The sequence below is a fragment of the Penicillium canariense genome, assembly GCF_028826845.1.
Source record: "Penicillium canariense strain IBT 26290 chromosome Unknown utg000007l_segment0_segment0, whole genome shotgun sequence".
Taxonomy (NCBI): Eukaryota; Fungi; Ascomycota; class Eurotiomycetes; order Eurotiales; family Aspergillaceae; genus Penicillium; species Penicillium canariense.
The window spans coordinates 513,278-533,185 of record NW_026622734.1 but is presented as its reverse complement, the minus strand read 5'-3'; the positions used below and the strand labels follow the sequence as shown (position 1 = coordinate 533,185).

General features: G+C 49.7%; 7 protein-coding genes across 7 annotated transcripts; 5 read left to right on the top strand and 2 right to left on the bottom strand.

Annotated features, from left to right (window-relative positions):
* Positions 1-177: 177 nt before the first annotated feature.
* Positions 178-2,381, bottom strand: N7482_009238 (transcription factor domain-containing protein; the record flags this gene model as incomplete). Its single annotated transcript, XM_056691362.1, has 2 exons — positions 178-1,270; positions 1,321-2,381. 2 exons carry the CDS (start codon positions 2,379-2,381, stop codon positions 178-180), a joined length of 2,154 nt encoding a protein of 717 aa, XP_056539068.1.
* A 446-nt stretch (positions 2,382-2,827) lies between these two features.
* On the top strand, positions 2,828-4,344 carry N7482_009237 (uncharacterized protein; the record flags this gene model as incomplete). The annotated part of the gene is made up of 5 exons (XM_056691361.1): positions 2,828-2,843; positions 2,908-3,140; positions 3,207-3,983; positions 4,039-4,136; positions 4,191-4,344. The coding sequence occupies 5 exons, from the start codon at positions 2,828-2,830 to the stop codon at positions 4,342-4,344; spliced, it is 1,278 nt and encodes a 425-aa protein (XP_056539067.1).
* A 1,361-nt stretch (positions 4,345-5,705) lies between these two features.
* On the top strand, positions 5,706-7,151 carry N7482_009236 (fungal specific transcription factor domain-containing protein; the record flags this gene model as incomplete). The annotated part of the gene is made up of 4 exons (XM_056691360.1): positions 5,706-5,842; positions 5,888-6,203; positions 6,273-6,473; positions 6,822-7,151. 4 exons carry the CDS (start codon positions 5,706-5,708, stop codon positions 7,149-7,151), a joined length of 984 nt encoding a protein of 327 aa, XP_056539066.1.
* Positions 7,152-8,573: 1,422 nt separating this feature from the next.
* N7482_009235 (uncharacterized protein) lies at positions 8,574-9,415 on the top strand (the record flags this gene model as incomplete). Its single annotated transcript, XM_056691359.1, has 2 exons — positions 8,574-8,807; positions 8,897-9,415. 2 exons carry the CDS (start codon positions 8,574-8,576, stop codon positions 9,413-9,415), a joined length of 753 nt encoding a protein of 250 aa, XP_056539065.1.
* A 445-nt stretch (positions 9,416-9,860) lies between these two features.
* On the top strand, positions 9,861-10,088 carry N7482_009234 (uncharacterized protein; the record flags this gene model as incomplete). The annotated part of the gene is made up of 1 exon (XM_056691358.1): positions 9,861-10,088. The coding sequence occupies one exon, from the start codon at positions 9,861-9,863 to the stop codon at positions 10,086-10,088; it is 228 nt and encodes a 75-aa protein (XP_056539064.1).
* A 4,697-nt stretch (positions 10,089-14,785) lies between these two features.
* Positions 14,786-16,294, top strand: N7482_009233 (mannitol dehydrogenase family protein; the record flags this gene model as incomplete). Its single annotated transcript, XM_056691357.1, has 1 exon — positions 14,786-16,294. One exon carries the CDS (start codon positions 14,786-14,788, stop codon positions 16,292-16,294), a length of 1,509 nt encoding a protein of 502 aa, XP_056539063.1.
* Positions 16,295-17,198: 904 nt separating this feature from the next.
* N7482_009232 (uncharacterized protein) lies at positions 17,199-19,388 on the bottom strand (the record flags this gene model as incomplete). The annotated part of the gene is made up of 1 exon (XM_056691356.1): positions 17,199-19,388. The coding sequence occupies one exon, from the start codon at positions 19,386-19,388 to the stop codon at positions 17,199-17,201; it is 2,190 nt and encodes a 729-aa protein (XP_056539062.1).
* Positions 19,389-19,908: the final 520 nt, after the last annotated feature.

The following is a 19,908-nucleotide window of genomic DNA, read 5'->3' as shown; positions in this document are numbered from 1 at the left end:
CTCGGTCCACTTGTTTGGCAATATCCCCGATCGAGGGGTACTTTGACTGGACAAATTGAGGGCGCGAGGAACGGAAATCAGGCACGAGACGAATCAAAACATCATGTGACGTGCGTTGGTTTACTGTCCTGCATGAGCATCATCAAGTAAGCACTAAACGCAACCCGAATCCAAGCATCACTCGCATGGAACAGTGGTATTGGTCAGCTCTGTCAACAGGTCCATCCAATCTGGTGTACCCAGCCCAACGTGAGCGCTTTTGTCCAGCATCTCATTCCACAGATCCTCCAAAGAGGCAGCACCAAGTTCCGCGCTGGCCGAATCGGTAGACTGAACTTGTGCGAGGGAATCCCGTGTTGGTGCAGAATGGGTGAAATAAACATCTTTGGGCTCTTGGATGGCGTTGACCGGCAGTATAGGTTCCTGATAATGCAGAGCGGAAGCATCTAAGAGGGGTGATGAAGGTACCTGAGCTTGCTGCCCACGAGAGTCTGGCCTCTTCTCCTGTTTCCAGTGCTTGCGAAGGATGCCCATCATGGCGTTGATTCCCTCTCGGGCAACCGAGGAAGATTGCTGAGCGCGGCTTAGCAGTCGACAGGCATTGAGCACCTCCTCCTTTCGTCTATCTGCGAGAATATCGTCCCAGTTGAAACAGACGTCAATCAGTAGAGTGACCGCTGCCATGAATACATGATGCATAACCGCCCAGAAACAGGAGCTGTTCGGCGTGAACAGAGGTTCTTCCTCATCCATGATGCGCTTAACTTCCAGGACCCTCCGGGCAGACTGGAGCGACACAACGTGGGAGTAGGAGTACCGGGGGTCTTTTGCGCCGCGAACAAAATATTGCCGATGTAGACGACAAAACCGCGAGTGGTATCCTTGCTGTATGAAAGCTCGTTGCCACGCTATTTCCGGCCGCTCACGGTAGAGGCAGGCGAATTCGCGGCGTGATGATTGATCGAAACGAAAGAACGCTGGTATTTCCGAGTATGCCTGTTGGAGTTTACGATCTAAGTCGAGCACCGTCTCATAGCCAATCCCCTGACCTTGCAGATATTCAGGTGCTGCTGCATCAACAATCTCCCGACATACTTCGGCCAGTCTCAGACGGCATAGAGTATATGACATGCACGTCGGTGTAGAGAGCGGAAGGTTGGTCTCGTACTCCATGTGGTCGTCTTCAATATTCAATGGCCGGTGGACATTCATATGTTGAGGTTGAATGGTGTATGTCCACTCCTGGGGTCCACTCAAGAAACCAATCAACCTAGGAGCTATAAGCTGGAACTTCTTTGATAGAAGGGGAAGGGATCTTACCAGTCGTAAGATGCCAGATCCCACCACAGTCGGCGCTTCAGCTCAGTCTCCGCCTTGTCATGTTCATCTTGTCTCCGTTCATCCACCGTCCGTGGTGAATCTAATAAATGGAGACCAAGACTTTTGGCTTGACTTACAAGTCCCCCATGCAAAAATAGAGAGCTCACAGACGGATTCAAGGTCAGAGTAGACAAATGATGCGCGATAATCATGGCTGCCTGCAAACCTTCAGTGTTAGGATAGGCGAGGTAATTGCTTTGGATTAAGGCAGCTCCGGTGAGAAATGCTGCTTCGCGACTGCACATTTCGGCAACTTCCGCAGGCTCAGTCGACAGAAGCTGAAAGAACAACGAAGTGGCGAGAATGCTGAACAAAAGAGCAATATGATTCAAATTCCCTGGTTTATCCCGAGCAATACTTTCGTATAAGGCGTATATGTCGCACTTTGTTCTGGTGGGAATGATTAAATGATACTGGTAGTCGAGGTGATTGTGATAATAATCGAACAGACGCATTGCTTCAGCCTCTGAAGGCAGAAATGACGGCAGGTGGACCGTGGCCGGGTTTTCATGAGAGGCGACACGTCCGCCACGGACGACCCCCAGAATTGTGCCCGATGCAGTGTTTCGATGCGGTCGAGATGCATGCATTCGTCCGTGTCTCGACAGCTCTTTCCGAAGTGGCGCTGGAACAGCACTCGGGACTCGGTGACCCATGAGGATGTTTTCGAGCCGGTCTGCTGTCATGAGTGGATCCTCAGCGCTGCGGCTTTGAGTTCTATCGTGAGGGGTCTTTGTCGATTGTGTCACTCGAGGTGGAGTCACCGTATTGTCCAAGGAAGGTCTCTCTGCTGTTTGGATACCAGCTTTCTTCGCAAGGCTCGCAGTTCCTGGGCCATAGCCACCATAACTGCAATCTGTCCGACGGGATGCGCAGTTACTACATGGAAGGCACCGATCGCATTTCAGCTTTTTCCTCCGGCATGACTCGCAAGATACGGGATCTTGCCTAGGCTGCTTTCTTGGTGTGGCGGACGTTTCTGCTCTTGTTTTGCGCTTCATGGTGGCTGATCAGTTGGGCATCAAGATATATTACCCATGTACTTTGCAGTGGATAAGATAGCAAAGCGATGGTATGCGAGGTCGGAGATGATCGCGTCAAAGAAAGATCGAAGGGGTGAGACGCTGAAAGTGCCCCGGACGCTCCGCGGACACTCCGGTCTTGGCAGCCTCCGGCCGTCACTCACCCAATTTACGGGCAATTCAACGGCTCTCCTTGCTTTACATTCTCAATAGGAAGGACTGGAGGCTCCGAGGAAGCTTATAGTTTCCTGCTGCGAATGTCGGGGTGCGATTGAATTTAAAATGTCGGGGTCTTGCTCCCTGATACAGGGGAAGCAATTGATTCTCACTTCTGCAGAGAACGACCATTGCTGGCGAGCATCACCGAGTCCTGAGCCTCTCTTTCCTGTCTCACTTCCACAGTTTATGAAGTGTTGAGTCTTACTATGGCATATAGTGAGAGTACGCCGGGTGAATACACGTACGTGCTTCAGATACTTCTGGTTTACATCGACTTAAAGCTAAGTCCCTTTGAAATGCAGCCCCCGAGCATGGCTGGTCATTTCCGGCGCCTCTACGTGTCTCTTCTGCACCGTTGGCTTTCTGAACTCCTTTGGGATCTTCCAAGAGTACTACGCGACAAACCAGCTAGCGCAAAGCTCTCAGTCCACCATTGCGTGGTTAGGAGCTACATCTCTATTGTTCCTTTTCTCCATATCCGTTATTTCAGGTGCAATGCTCGATATGTTTGGTCCCAAGGTCAGCCAGCGGTGTGAAAAGATGTGCGAAGAATTCTTTGGTGTCTGACTTTTATTATCTTGATAGCTCCTGTCGTATCTGGGATCGCTTGGAACAATTTTCGCAGTTATGATGACCTCCCTCTGCAAAGAGCTCTACCAGTTCCTGCTTGCACAGGGAGTACTACTCGGAATATCCATGTCATTAGTGACCTGGCCAATGCTGGCTCTCGTGGGACAGCACATCCAGCGCAAGCGTGCCGTGGCCATGGGAATCGTGCTTGCTGGTTCATCTCTTGGCGGAGTGATCTGGCCCATTATCATTGACAAATTATTGAAGAACCCCGACATCGGTTTTCAGTGGACAATGCGTATTGTCGGTTTTATTATGACTCCGTGCTTTGCGTTTACTTGTTTCGCCGCTAAATCACCAAAGGCGCTCGCTGCGCACGTCGAGAGTGGCGTTTCGAATCGGAAAACAATTAGTGACAATGCCGCCCTCCAAAGCAAGAACGCAGCCAGAAAGGCCGAAGCCATCGCCCTTTTCCGCAAACCTGCGTTGCGGCTGTTATGCCTGGCAATGTTTATTACATATTTCGGCATGTTTTCACCATTTTTCTATACGACTTCATACGCTGCCGAAAAGGGGTTTCCGTCAAGCTTTGGCTTTTACACTGTTTCAATTGTGAACGGTGCATCTTTCTTCGGTCGCATTCTTCCGGGGATTATCGCCGACAAGTATGGCAAATTCAATTGCTGCATTCTGTCCACCTTGTTGGCCGGAATAATTGCACTTTGCTGGACAAGGGTGGAATCAGTCGCTGCGCTGGGGGTTTGGTCGGCAGCCTATGGCTTCGCGTCTGGGGTAAGATTTTGCTTGAAAAACAAGATGATTTCATAAGTACTCACATAATTTTAAGGGTATTCTGTCACTGCAACAAGCCTGTGCAGCTCAAGTGGCCACTACGTCTACGCTGGGTCTCGCTATTGGCAGTGTATCTGGTTCCACTGCATTGTCGTAGGTCATAATTTGTCTTATCATGGAGAATCCAAGCTAACGTAGATTTGACAGTGCCATGGCTAATGTCCCAATAAGTGGCGCATTAGTCGAGAATTACGGTTATCTGTCACTATCGCTATTTTCTGGGGCGTCGCTGTTGCTTGGCACGATTTTGCTGCTTGCTGCTCGGTTGGTGCAGAGCCGACAGCTTTGGGCGATCGTTTAGGTTATTCACCTCCGGATTTGCAGGCGGAGGTCCGCTTCATCTCCTCAAAATTAGGTTTAGCGTCTGCGGGGAACTCCTCTGTCCCAATTCGGCACGGAGAGTGAGTCTAAACGAACCGGAGGCTGGTCCTCGACACTTACCATTAACTTGTTGGCATGATTCACCCGGAATAAAATCTTGGCCCGACGTGCAGCTTCCCCGTCTTCCGTTCCCTCACTTCCCCGCATTTAGTGGTCCTCGACCCTCTATAGGGACAGTCTTAATAAGTACGATGCATATAATATCCAAGTCCCCCTTAACCAAGGCTCATTGGTGCTCAGGCGGTGTAGTAGTACGTTTCAAACAATCTTCATTTAAACCCGTCGGTTTTTCACATTTTGGGCAGATTATGTTCAACCTTAGCGTCTGCCCCGCTGTGGACCGTCTCACGCCATATAATACTTTGAAAAAATAGAAGCAATCGGTAGGGGTTCTTCTATACAACAGTCATGTTCCTCACTTTCGACTCATCTCAGGCTAGCAAGTCGGGCCCGCGGAATCCAAAGCCTGCAAAGCGAGGTGCGCGATCAAGCCGACGAGGGTCTACGCCGCGAGCTTGCACCTCATGCCGTCACCGTAAGATCAAATGCAACGGCGAGAAACCTTGCGAAGCTTGTCGGTGGTATAGAAAGCCTGAGACGTGTTGCTATTCGGATGCTCAAGTACGTCAACCTTCACCAAGGTAAATAATCAAACCAAAAAGCGCACAGAAGAATTCCCCTGGCACCGTTCTTGAGACACTAATTGAATCAAGTAGTCACTTGGAGAAAGTAGCCGTACCTCTACCGAATTATCGTGCCATATTGAAAAAACTCTTTCCGGACACTGATCCCGAAAGTATCGCTCATTTATCAAGGGAGGAACTCTTAGTTTTGATGTCCGCAGAAGAATCGAAATATGCGCAGTACCATGACTCGCCGGCAGTTGTCCCGTCTATAAGGACCAACACTTCCACGTCGTCAATGGAAAGACCTGGTCTTGAGTCCCTGCACTCGATGCCGGAAGAACAGCAAGATGATAATGGTGGTGCTAGCGCCTCAGAGTCGATCGGGCACATCTCAGACGACGTCAATGGGCTATCACTGACTAGCCGTCATCCCACATCATACCTGGGAGTTTCTTCTATTCACGCCGCATTAAAGGTTATTGCATGGCTTCACCCGGAGTTTGAGACCTACTTCTCTCTCACTTTGTCTGAGGAACAAAGCGGCTCGGTTAGCAATGCTTTACCTCAATCATCAGGCCCACAGTCGTCCAGTCCTCCGCCCACGGAAATGCAAATGGTTGATGCGTACTTTTCCAAGTTTCAACCTTTCGCCCCAATGTTAGACGAAGAAAACTTTCGCCGGACCTTCTTGGCTTGCCAACGAAAGGATAAACAATGGCTCTCATTGCTCAATATCGTTCTCGCGTTGGGAGGTATTGCAGCCTCAGGCCCGGATAACCATACTCACTCAATGTAATTTGAGCGTGCAATGAGCCATCTTAACCTGAGCTCGCTCAGGAACCCCAGCCTGGAACTTATCCAGGCACTGGGGCTCATGGGTGGCTGGTATTCTCACTATATCAGCCAGCCAAACCTGGGATATTCTTTAATGGGCGCTGCCCTGCGCATGGCGGCGACCTTAGGCCTGCAACGGGAGCCATATGACTGTCACGTGTCACTGAGTCCCATGAGATCTATAGGCCAAGAGAATAAGCGTCGTGTTTGGTGGTCACTCTGCTGTCTAGAGGTTTGGGGTCTTGAGACGCTTGGTCGGCCAAGTATGGATTGCTTTGGCCCTGGAATTACTACCAACCTTCCCAGTTTGCTTGACAAGGTATGCTCCATTGTATTTACTTGCCCCAGTGGACAGGATCCATAGAATTTCCGACTAAAGTGTTCAAAGGACAACCATATTGAAGTTCTTTCCTTGACGGAAAATATTCAATTCGTGGAAATTGCCGCAAGAATCCACGATCTACTTGCGTCGCTTCCAACCATGGAATATACGGAATTCTTCGATCTAGATTCGAAGCTTCTTCGCTGGTGGAATAATGTACCACCACTTCTCAAGGATTATGAGCCATGTCCTGAATCACTCAACATGGTGCGTACTGTTATGCGCTGGAGATTCTATAATCAGCGCATGCTACTCTATCGCCCTATGCTACTCAGCTACGCCATCCGAAGAGTTCCCTTTATGGCTATCCGAGTCGAAGAACGTACTGCGATTGAGAGATGTTGCGAAGTCGCCAAGTCATCGATCCAGGACATCTCTATCAGGAGGCCCTTGAATCACATAATCGGCTGGAATGCTGTTTGGTTGTTGTTCCAAGCTACTATGGTCCCCCTAGTTTGACTATCCGTGGGACTAACGGACAATGATTCTTGTGCACCCTTTGAAGATTGCAAGGCGCAAGTTGAGACAGCTATCATGGCTCTTGGCTATTTGCAGCCTTATGGACACACTGCAGAACGGTCCCGCGAGGTCATTTCGCGTATTCTTGAAGCTAATCTACAAAGTCCGAATGTGGAAACACAAGATGCAAGTGGTAGCCAGTTTGGCAGCCAGGACTTCACCACGATGAACATTTTACATAATTATCAAGCGATTAGTTCTGACCAGGCCTCAGATCGGACAGCCGCAGCCCCGGGAAATGGCTGGTCTCAGTCCATGTGGGAGTATCTGAGCTGGGAAGCCAACGATATCTGGCCGGATCTCTCTAGGCTTAATGCTCAGAACCAGGTGATGCCGTTTCTTGACCCCATCGATGACGGCATGTGAGAATGGTAGTGGTATGGAATTCTCTTGAAAAAATACCCCGGCCATTTCACCTAAATTCATAGTGTTCTCTTCAGCACCAATACCAACTTATACTCTATCAAAATAATAATAGATAAAAAGAATTAACCTTGAGCTTCTTCAGAAGGTTGGGCATTCCCTCCGAGATAAGCTTCCGGGCTAGTGGGCACGGCTTTCAAATCGGTTTGATCAGGATCAGCACGATCAGAAAATCTCGTGCTGCGCACTTCTTTGGCTTCGGAAGGAGAGTCTCGGGGACGAGACGACTGCGAATACTTTGGTTGAAAGTCGCCTTAGGCCCACATCCATTCGTTGATTTGGTTGATATTTTCAGTACATATGATTCCAGAATCGATTTCACAATAGTTTAAACAAGGATCCTTCATGTTCCTGGTCCGTCATATTACCTATTTGGGCCGACCGTTGTTGTGGAAATATCCCAATCTGGGTATTAAGTGGCGAACAGAGCGCATGTTAAACTTAGTGAGTTTCACAATATAGACCTATCGAGAGCCCTCGAGAACTTAGTAAGCGTTCGTAGTAAACAAGGGGCGATATACCGCCAGCCCTCCGGGCTTTTATAGTAGGTATAAGGGAAGAAGAGAGCAGGTACGTGCCGAATATATAGACCCCTCAATCGATTTTGTCGCAGTCGCCTTATCTATATTTTTCTAGTTCGATTCCTCTGAATATGTCAGAACAAGAAGGGATAACTTACCGCTAGCCACTGATTGGTTGCTAATGGGCCCACATTCGTTTAGTATTTCCTATGTAATCAGGGAGCCGAGCTGCAATGCAGCCGTTGTCACAGCTGAGTACCGGAGACATCAGACATATCGAATAGCGGTGTATCTGAGTGTGTGCTTTTAACAGCGCTTCTCCTTCCATCTTTCTACTAAATCAATCAATGTTATTCGTCTATATTGGTTCCGCTTGATATCATTCGTCGTCTTTGCATACTAGGCTATACAGTATCAGCTTGCACTGATATTATCTTAACAGAGTAAATGAATGTTGTGGACCTTTGGTTGTTTTGGTCCTGTCCCCTTGGTCACATGACCCTCCACATCGAAGCTCTCCCCACCTCCATTACATCTAACCTTCTTCCACTTCCTCGAATCTATCTTTTCCCACCAAGTTGGTTTCTTCTCTCTGTTGCTGTGACTCTCTCACCTAGAGCGGACTGGCCAGAAGAGGCCGCCATTCCCCTGTAACCTCCAAGGTGTTGTTCGACTCCTTTAGCCACAAACTATCACGGAGCATCTTGGTCAGTTAATTCTGATACTTTTTTTCCCACAAACACGGTCAAGACTATTCCGACACAAGCCAGGGCCAGCAGTGCCTCGGTTCCAGGTATCTTCCAAGCAATGCCCCGCTCACCTCAGCCATCCGCCACCCAGGATCATGTTCCGCAAGCTTCGTGGTATTGGCAGCCGCGGTAGCCGTAGCAGCGAGCCCGCGCCATCAGCACCGGCCACGACAGCAGAGAGCGAAATTTTTAACCCTCGTGCTATCTATATCAGCGACGTGAGGCGGTCACCTACTAAGCTACCCCGCAAGCCCGGTATCAAGGCACAGTCCGTGTCTATTATGGTCAAGAATGCCAAAGGCGCCACTAACTCCGTGGATCTTTACAGGGTACGTATCTACCTAGCGCAACGTGCTATACTACAAGTCCCCCTCTCCGAATACCCCTTGGCCGAGCATACCCCGCGCGGTTTTATTAGCTACTCCAGAGAGAGAAGGATGTCGGCGAGTTCGACCCTACAGGCGACTACGAGACAGACTACCTTTGCGACGGCTATATCTACACTGTCAGCTTTATTGCGCCGCCTAGCGACCCGGGATCTAGCCTAGGCTACCTCTGCCTTATGCAGCATGTCTATCTCGTCTTAACGTACGACGCTTCATCGAGCGAATCGTGGGACGAAATCGCGGCCGTCTGCGACAGGATGCGCAGCCGCTGCGAAGACGGGGCCCTCCCCTTTCATGCGACAATAATCGCCGCTATGGATGAAGGTGAAGGTGAAGCCGCCGTGTCGCACGCGGAAGCAGAGGCATTTGCCTCCCAGCGGGGCTGTCGCTTTGTCAAGTTCTCGCCCGCAACTGGGCGCGGCACTTGCGATGCGATCGGTTCGCTCGTTGAGCTGGCGAACCGCGCTCGTGATCAATATACTCTTGATAAGGCGGGTTATGCCCAGAGGTACAAGAGGGGGAAGGCATTCCAGGCAGTACTTTCCAGCTAGAGATGATGCCCAGCTCAAGACCGACATCAGTATGTATGGATGGATGTGATATACTACCGGGATCGCATGCATTGAGGTGCTCCCCAGAAGCACTCCTCCATCTTCAGCCATCGGGGTGTTGGTCGAGCCACGAAGATCAAAAGATCAACGGCTGAAGAAAGAATCGTATTTTGCAATCCCTTCAAATAATTTAGCGCAATCTTAAATCAATTCAAGCATTACCTGAGGGTGCCATTGTCATTTGTCTAAGAAGGTTGACGGAATCGGCAAGGCGATTTGCTATTTTACAGACAACATGGTTCTTTACGGAGAAAGGGGAGCGAGGGCCCCTAGACACTTCACAAAGGATCAAAGCCTTTGACTTTAACATAGATTGGACTGTAATCGACAGAACAGGAGTGAAATCAAAAACGCGAAGCAACAATAAGTCTAGACTAACAAAGGCATGTCCAAACCGGCGTCAGATAGACTTCTCTTCACTCCTCATAGACAGACGCACGCCGATGTGGAAGCTGCAGTATCCGGCTTACTGCCTAAGACTGTGATCGAGGAAGTGACAGTGCTCGAGGAAGTGACAGTGCTCGAGGAAGAGACAGTACTCGAAGAAGAGAGCGTTACCGTAGTTGAGGCCATCGGCGTGGAAGATGAACTGATAGTGGTCGTTAACTTATAATCAGACTCACTGCACCAACTGCCAGCCCGAAGTCCGTTATTCGAAATGCATCCTGACTTATCACCATTTTGATTGAAAAAGGTGGCTTCACCGGTCTGATTGACCATTATCTAGGCAACATTTTTGCCGTCTTTAGTCCCACACACTCCTACACTAAGAATAGTGAAGTCCTTGCGTGTGCCGTTCACCATCTCGCTCAATTCTGCGAAAAGGTCAATATAAAGTGTTCCGGTAGTTCACGTTGGTTTGATTTATACCTAAACAGTCTGTTCCATTAAGCTCCGCAAAAGATTCAGAGTAGCCGGTGCATCCATGATTATCGTTGAACCATATCAGATATTCGCGATCCTGGTCGATGACTCCGAGGAAGGCCCCCAAGGAGCCGCGAATGTAGAATCCAAGTAGAACTGCTAGTAACGGAAGGTGTATGATGGGTTGATTTAGAGAGTGCTAAGACATTGGAGACGGGGGCTACGCAGCTCTTTATAGCCAAGCTATGTGAGATGGGTACGCTGCGACCTCTTAACCCCTGAATTGAACCTTGTCATGCAGCTGGTTATACTTTGAGCGCCCTGGTACACTACTTTATTTGACTGCGGCACTGCAACACTGTTTTCGTCTCCCTGCAAAAGTCATGCGACACCATTTCTGAATTCCCTATAGCTCTTCGCCTTGCGATCCGGTCTATCATTTTCGGCAGCACGATCCCACCTTCAATGTCCCCATAGGTGCAGAGGCGGATCTTCTCTCTGTATTGAACGAGCCCGGGGTCCTTCACATGAGCTGTCGCTCAAGATTGGCGCGTTGCTAGCGTGATGCGGAATCTCACTATTGAGAAGACTTTAGTCAAATACGTGAGGGTCTAGGTCGTTAACTTGCTGCCAGATGTGGTGCAGGTGCGGTTACTGCACGGACATGCACGCCGAACACTCTGTCGCCGACGTTCTACCTGCCACGGATCACATTCGAGTTCCGGCCTCACCGTGTGAATTGGGCGGTGCAGCGTTGACAATTTCCCCTGCGTCTAGCTTACGCCACCACCTTCAATAGCTGCCAGGGACTCACGCTGGACCGCGTTGTTTTAGATCTCACCCTGCCAGTGTTCACCCATGGGCAACTTTATACTAGCTTATCGCGCGTCCGTTCTGCCGTAGGCATGCGTATTCTCCGAGACCCAAATGAGATAGTTCAAGAGACTCCTAACGTCGTTTATCACGAACTGTTACTGCCTCTCTGACTACGAATAACGGAGCGAGAGTCGACTCTGTGCAGCCGCCATGCCAACGTTGGAGATTCACGTATATAGATCCTAGGAGGGGGAGCTTTTCCTCACACAGCATCTGCGTTTCCAGAATAAAACTCCATACTATCTGACTTACCGCGCCCCCTAACAGCGGAAGGCCGCCGCCAACGCGACTCGTAGGGTCAATTGATTGATTAAGGTGAGAGCAGCTGAATACTATTTTGAGTCTGCATCATCCAGTTGCTGGGCACTCCTTTGGCTTCGGAATGAGAGCCTCAGGGACGAGACGACGCCGCGAATACTTTGGCTGAAAGTTGCCCTAGGCCCACATCAATTTGCTGATTTGTTTGATATTCTCAGTACCATATGATTCCAGAATCACTCAATTTCACATCAGTTTAAACAGCCAAGGATTCGGATTCTTCATATTCCTCGTCCGTCATATTACCTATTTAGGCCGACCGTAGGGGGGAGTTTCCCATTATGGAAATACCCCAATCCGGGTTAATAAGTGGCGAACAGAGCGCACGTTGAAACTTAGTTTTTATAAAATAGACCCCCTATCGAGAGCCTCGAGAACTTAGTAAGCGTTTATGTAAATAAGCAGCTATATACCGCCAACCCCTCCGGGCTCTTATGATAGGTATAAAGAAGGAGAGAGCAGATACGTATCGAATATATAGACCCCTAAATCGATTTAGTTACAGTCGCCTTGTCTATATGTTTCTAGTTTGGTTCCTTTGAATAATTTGTCTTGCTGTTCTCTAAATGCCTTAGTACAAACACTGCTATTGAAAGCTATATATAGGATGAATGTTGAGCTTATCTGTCTAATGCTTGTCAAATGTACTATATAATTCTCTTTAGTCAAGTACTTAGCACATACGACCATAGGGTGTGGAAAACAGGGCTTCCCGTCCGCTCAGCCGTACTTAAGCCACACGCCGGCCAGTTAGTAGTATGGTGGGTGACCACATGCGAATCCTGGCTGTTGTATGTTTTTATTTATCTCTACCTTTTGGTTTTTCTGATTCGTAAGGACGAGTGCTCTCGCCACTTTACTTTTCGGCCTCTTCAGACCCCTCAGTTAAACCTCCCTCCGCCTCCGTCGCGCACTTCTTCCACTGCTGCCCGGCGCCTTATTTTGGAGACCGAATTGACCCAGTCAGAGCTGTCACTGAAAGAATACACATTGCATTGGCTACCACTGTCTGGTCGGGACTGGGCTACGATTCCAATGACCTGTGCCTTTGTCGACTTTTGTCCCAACCGCCCGAGTGCTTCTGAATAATCGAGCTGGCCAAGCCTAGTAAACTCTTTGCCGAATGCTTCTGTGCCTTGGGCATTCTAGTATTTTTCCATCTGAATTTCACTGAATAGGCGGATGAAAGGGACCTCTCTAAGACAATACGCGCAATGAATGATCTCTAGATTTTATTCTCCGAAGACTTATCTCATAGGCCTCTGGTATATTTGACTAGAGGTGTAGTTCCGAGAGGCATGATCTGCAAACACCAATGGTAGGAAGAACGTGAGCGGATCAAAAATCAGGGGCACATTATCCTCGTAGATCTCGTAAAAATTATGGATCGGAAATTGCCATACTTTTTTCTCTAGTAACCCTTTGTGAACTCCCGCTAGTAGGTAAATACAAGTATAGGTAACCCTTCTACATCTTTCTTTAATAGTGAAATTTATTAAAGTCAATATCAGTATATTAGTCGCTCTATATACAGAGTTCTTATATACACCTTGTAATAGGCTACCATCACAATGCCACGAGTGCCTCGTCGGACTCATTTCCCGGGCTCCCTCTAGCTATAGCTCATCGCGTAGTTAATTTATAAACTTCCACTCTTCTTGTAGAAATAAAGCAGTGTAGTAGTATTGCTACGCTAAGCTATACTCGCGTTTAATCTACAGGCTGATCTCGATATCCGTGGAAGTCCCTATGTCAGAGCTAGGTCATGAGTATTATTTACCAATAATTTCGTCCATGTCCATCTCAGCAGATAGCAGTTTAAGCTTGCCCTTTAGGTCCTGTATAATCCAGTAGAGAGTTAGTCAGGTTTCCTTCTAGGAAAATGTTATTGCCCCTGTACCTCTCTAATCGTTGTAGATACCTCTTGGGAATCTATACCCACGATAAAAGCTATACCTACCTCAAAGATACCCCGAATTACACCGACAGTTACAACAGTGGACTTTGAGGTGATACCACCTTTTATTCCACGTGCGACAAATTCCGTTAAGGCCTTACAGATTTAAATATCGGGCGGGTTCACTGCTTTCGGGAGTAGTAAGGCGAACCGGCCAGAAGCAATTAGAGTCCTATTAAGCTGGACGCCCAAAGACCGGGTATAAACCAGGAGGTGCTGAACTAGCCCAAGATATAGAGTGTACGCTGGTAGTCTCCAGTGGTCCTCGGGAGACCGGCACGCAGGATTTCTGAGTTATGATGCCCATTGAAATTCACGACAGAGTTAGAATTAGCGGTTTAATCCTTGCTTTTAGCCATTTTGAGGGGCATGTTGATTGTTTAGTGGGCGGGATGAAGAAGACGGATAGAGAGGCTGAAAGCTTAGTGACCACCACTGCACGTTACCAGCGCCTCTCTTTACTCCATTTCTTGTCGCTCTCTATATCGGGCGCTCGCGAAATCTTTCCCTGTACCAGAATATGCGAATGCTCCTTTCACTGGGCATCCACCAAAAGCTTGCTGGTCTATTCCGAAGCCGCTTTGAACGTCGACGTGGGGGGAAAAAGCAATGTTGTGGACGAATGGCAATGTGAGGATAACCTTGGCGGAAATCTCGGTTGAGTAAAAGATTTTGTTGTCTTATTATTAGTTGTTAGAGTTATTATTATTCATACTACCCCTGCTATCAGTATTACTATTATTCATTAGACAAAATGGCGCAACGCTTAGCCGTTAGGCGAACTTTCGAACCATCCTCTGAACTGGATGTTGTGCTCCAAAAGGAGACTGACTAATGGCCGGGGTAAGCGGGCGGCAAGTACGCCCGAAGGGCGGTGTGGGTCGAGGGGCAACGCGTGGAGTTGGGGGTGGTGAAAATTCTTCACTGACGGGTGACTGGATGACCCTAATTTTATCTTCAATGTTCGTCGTCCAAACGATCGAAGTGCATATCGTCCCTGACTTACCGTGGGAGACTGGTGCCATGAAGTCATCCTTGCAGGGAAACTTGCCTCCGGGAAGGCTGAGTTTATCTCCACCTCGTCTTATCTCCACCCCTCAAGATTACCCAAGGATCTGGGCCCCACCGCCCACCACATGATGTAATGCTGTTCCCGGAACATTTTTCGGCGATCCGCGTTCAAAAGCGGCGGTGACCCAGACCAGCTACACTTTTCCACTCAGCTCCTACAAACTCTACCTCTCTCCCTTTTTGCCATTGTTATTCCTCCAGCCTCCCTCCCCTCCCCTATCACAATGGCACCCCTCAAGCTGAACAACAAGCACCTGTCGCAAATCGCGGCTGCGGGTGAGACGCAGGTCAAGGTTCCGACCTACCCACGCGGTGGCGCTGTCAAGGAGGGAATCGTCCACGTCGGCGTCGGCGGCTTCCACAGAGCTCATCTGGCCGTTTATGTTGACCAATTGATGCAGAAACATGGTGTGACCGACTATGCGATCTGCGGTGTTGGCCTGACGCCTTTTGACGCCGCCATGCGCGATGCTCTGGGATCCCAGGACCACCTCTACACTGTCATTGAGCGCTCGGCCAAGGGCAGCTTCGCCCACGTCGTTGGCAGCATCAACTCCTACCTCTTTGCCCCCGATAACCGCGAGGCCGTCGTCGCCAAGATGGCCCATCCGGATACCCACATTGTGTCGCTCACCATCACCGAGAGCGGCTACTACTACAACGAGAACACCCACGAGCTGCAAAGCGAGAACCCCGATATTCAGTACGACCTCGACCCGGCCAACGAAAAGGCACCCCGCACCACTTTCGGATTCCTCTATGCTGCTCTCGCACGCCGCCGCCAGCAAGGACTCAAACCCTTCACCGTTATGTCGTGCGACAACATGCTGAAGAACGGCTCCATCACACGCCACATGCTCGAGTCCTTCGCACGCTTGCGGGACCCCGACATGGCGAAGTGGATTTCCGAGGAAGGTGCCTTCCCGAACGCCATGGTCGACCGCATTACACCACAGACCGCCCCGGCCGACAAAACGGCACTCGCAGACAACTTTGGCATCGAAGACTCATGGCCTGTCGTCACAGAGCCCTTCATGCAGTGGGTCATCGAAGACAAGTTTGCCGACGGCCGCCCTCCATTTGAGAAGGCCGGTGCCCAGGTTGTCAAGGATGTGCACGACGTTGAGCAGTTCGAGAAGCACAAGCTGCGCCTGCTCAACGGCAGCCACTCAGCCATTGGATACCCCGGCCAACTGGCAGGCTTCAAGTACGTACACGAGGTGATGGAGAACCCCCTCTTCCGCAAATTCGTCTGGCAGTATATGCAAGAGGAGGTCAAGCCCCTGCTGCCTGAGATTCCGGGTGTCAACATTGACGAGTACTGCACCACACTCATGGAGCGCTTCTCCAACCCAACAATCATGGACCAGTTGCCCCGCGTCGCCCTCAATGCCTCTGGCAAGATCCCCCAGTTCATCATGCCCTCAATCGCCGAGCACATCTGGGATAATGGGCCATTCCGTCGTCTGTGCTTCATCGCCGCTGCTTGGTTCCACTATATCAACGGCGTAGATGACAACGGCAATACTTTCAAGATCGACGACCCCATGCGTGAAGAGCTTCAGGCGAAGGCCCGCGCCGGAGGCACCAATCCAAGTGAGCTGCTCAGCATCAAGACTCTGTTTGGTGACGACTTGCGCACCGACAAGAGGTTCCTCCAGGAGATGACCACGGCAATGGAGGACATTGCCCGAGACGGCATTATGAAGACGATCCCCAAGTACATTGATTGAGCGCCTTGGCTGGCAAATTTGGTTTTGATAATGATGATGAAGATAGATTTCACCGAGCGATATCTTTGTTTCCTTTCCATGCGCGATATATAAGTGATTTCAGAGAAATCAGTGATATAGAGATAGATAGATGATAGAAAAAATTTCTTCATTCTTCACAGCGCTTCCTAACATCGGTTAGTAGAAGTCCCTAGCCTGACTGGTTGAATTATCTCACCGAACGGGTGGTGTGGCGATCTGAAGCGAGTGCGACGTAGAACGGACTTGTGGAGAGTTCTGGGGTGGAAAGCAAACATAACAAATCGTGGGCGGTTGTTATCAGGACGCCCACGATCCTGGGACATTCTCTTTTCCTCTCTCACTTCTCTTCCGTTTCGCTCCCTTCGTTGAATGCGCCAATGAATCTCCTTCCATTGACTGGCTTGTAACAGGTTGGACCACTGATGAAATTGGGCTTCGGTGGCTACAGAGCGATTAATTCCAGCAACGACACGCGTATACGTCCAAAATATCGGCTGCTGATTATCGACGGACATGGTAGCCACCTTACAGCTCAATTCGACTAAATCTGTGCCGAAAACATAATTATCCCCTTATATGTACCAGCGCACTCCTCGCATCTTCTACAATCGCTTGATATTGTATGTTTTGCTGTGCTTAAACGCGGGTACAGCCGCTATTAGCAATCTTGGCCGGGTGGGACATAACCACATCCACAAGCCAGATTTCCTAGCGACTTTTCCCCAGGCAAGGAACCGCCTTTTGGACCCATTTACCCTATCCCAGAGCGAGAATTAAAGGTCCCGACGGACAATCTCGAAGAAAACGAAGTAGCAGGCCGAATGAGGTCTTCCCAAAACCCCGCTGGAGCACCCATCTGGTTCATTCCGAAAGGTGACAAGGATTACAACTCGCGACTGTGCGTGGATTTCCGGGGTGATTCTGGCGAGCTTCCTCCGGCAGACTTAGCGGCCTCTCGCAGCCAAGGGCTCGCTAGAATGTCGCGAATGGTCCATCGCTTGTTGACTTCTATTTCAAGACAACCAATGACCAAGTCAAGGGCGTCCTGTCGGTCTTTGCGTAGCATTTCGTCTTTGATCCCGCTGAGCATAGCCTCGCGATTCCATCTGCCACTTAGAATGTTGGACCTGATGCGAGGGGCGAAGGAGTTTTGGAATGGCCGTGATCCAACAATCATAGTGTAGACAACCACGCCAAAGGCCCAGATATCGACCGAAGGATGAATGACTCCGTTGAGTGACTCAAGTAGCTCTGGAGAGGCATACTCCAAGCTACCCGCCACGCTGGCAGTGCTGGTGTTGGTAAGACCTATTTGCTTAGGCGGAGAGCGGCCAACAACCTCGTTATAAGGGTCCGAAGATTCGCCGCCGTCGTTACTAGCTAGCCATTCCGCCATTCCAAAGTCGCAGAGTACAAGGGTTGACGATGTTGTGCTATTAGTATCAGTAAGGTCAAGGAGACAGTTTTCTAACTTAATGTCGCGGTGAACAACCCGCGCATATTCATGTAGGTAGCGGATTGCGCAGGCAAGTTGGTAAGAATATTGCTTCGCGAGCGTAATATCAAGACCCTGGCGATTCCGGAGAACCAGGTCGAATAGTGTGCCACTGTTAGCGAGCTTCATGAAACAGAAGGTTGCAAAGTCTGTCTCATACACGGCGTCAAGGGTCAGGACGTGAGGATGATCAAGGTATCGCCAAACTTGAATCTCATGGTCAAGCTCTGCCTGGACTTCTTCGTTCTCCCTCTCGCTGCGACCAGTGATATTCTTCCTGAAAATCTTGACGGCAAGTCGCTTCGTCGTACCGTCTTCTTCGACTTTATTGGCTTTCTTGACCACACTCAATCCTCCGCAGGCAATTTGCGGCCCAAGCACGTAGTCTTTGCCCACCATTTGGCCTTCGTCGTCCGGAGACGCAACCGGCTCGTTGCTTGACCACATAGACAGGAACGCACTGGCGGGCGACTTCTCACTAGAAGTAGTCGGCCGCCTGGAAACATTTCGGGTGGTGGACCTGCGATACTTGCTGCCGAAAGGAATAATTCTGTCCCCGGACCCTGCAGCGCTGCGATCTTCTAGGGACGTAGAGGATTGCGTTGGCGAGGTAATATACAACGGTGACAACAAGGAATCTTTGACATTTCCACGCGACGTCCGGACTTCTTCATTGTCTTTTGCCTTATTATCCGCGTCCTTCTCGAGTAGCAGCTTAAAAATGCCCTCGTGCCCCTTCTCGGCGGCCCACGATAGCGGCGTTCGATCAGAAATATCTCTCGCCTCGATATCTGCGCCTTTCTCGAGTAGCAATTTGACGATATTCTCGTGCTGCTCCTCGACGGCCCACAATAGCAGCGTTCGATCAAGAATATCTCTCGCCTCGATATCTGCGCCCTTCTCGAGCAGCAATTTGACGATATTCTCGTACCCCTTCTCGGCGGCCAATGAGAGCGGATTTCGGCCTGGGAAATTTCTCGCCTCTAACTCCGCGCCCTTCTCGAGTAGCAATTTGACGATATTCTCGTGCCGCTCCTTGATGGCCCACAATAGTGGCGTTCGATCAAGAATATCTCTCGCCTCGATATCTACGCCCTTCTCGAGTAGTAATCTGACGATGTTCTCGTGCCCTTTCTCGGCGGCCCACGATAGCGCCGTTCGGCCAGACGTATCTCTCGCCTCGATATCTGCGCCCTTCTCGACGAGCAGTCGTACAACGCCCTCGTGTCCCTCCTCTGCCGCATATGACATCGGCGCCCGTTTCACTCGATCGAGGAGTCCCTCTAGTTCGTCAACTTGCAAAAGTGGCCATCCCTTTTCAATAGTGTCTAGCTTGCTGTTCGCATATAGCACCGCCTTCAAGGAGCGGGAAGCGTTGAAATAAGCTTCCGCGAGAATGATCAAAAGTGGCTGCCGCGCCAGCAGATATTTGCATATTTGGTTGGAGATGATCAGCTCCGTAAGCACCACAGATTCGTCGACCTGGCATGCCTCAATGTCCCTTGCCACAGACGTAAACTGGCCCTTCTGAATGAACGTGCTCATCGTATCCTCGAATGCGACAACGGGGAGAAGCATGCTTTGAATCTTTTGTGCTTCCCAACGTAAGCCGTCGTTCCTCAAGGTCGTGTAGAAGGCACAGAATCCAGACCATCGCGGGGATTTGAGAGCTGTCCATGGTGGATTTGTGTATTTGTCTTTTCCTTCAATTAGTTTTGCTTCATATGCGATCACGGCAATGCCCAGATATATTTCAACCATATGAATCTGGACCGTGTTCAGATGATTATGTTGGTTGGCACATCTCTCATTCAGACAATCCCAACACTTTATTGCACTTGATAGTCCCTCCATTGACATTCCTTTCAAATGTATAGTGGCCAGGGTTCTCATGAATGTAAACAGATTTGACACATCGGTTATGTTTGTGTCGCCCAGTGCGGTCAATGAGTTAGGATCGATGTCATCGAGAGTTTCCATGAGTTTGGAGTACGCGCCCTTTTGCAAAAGCATTTCCGTATATTCTGCAAAAACAGGAAACATATGACGATAGCGCGAGAGGCACTTCTCAAACCAATCCTCAGCTTCTTGAAAGAGG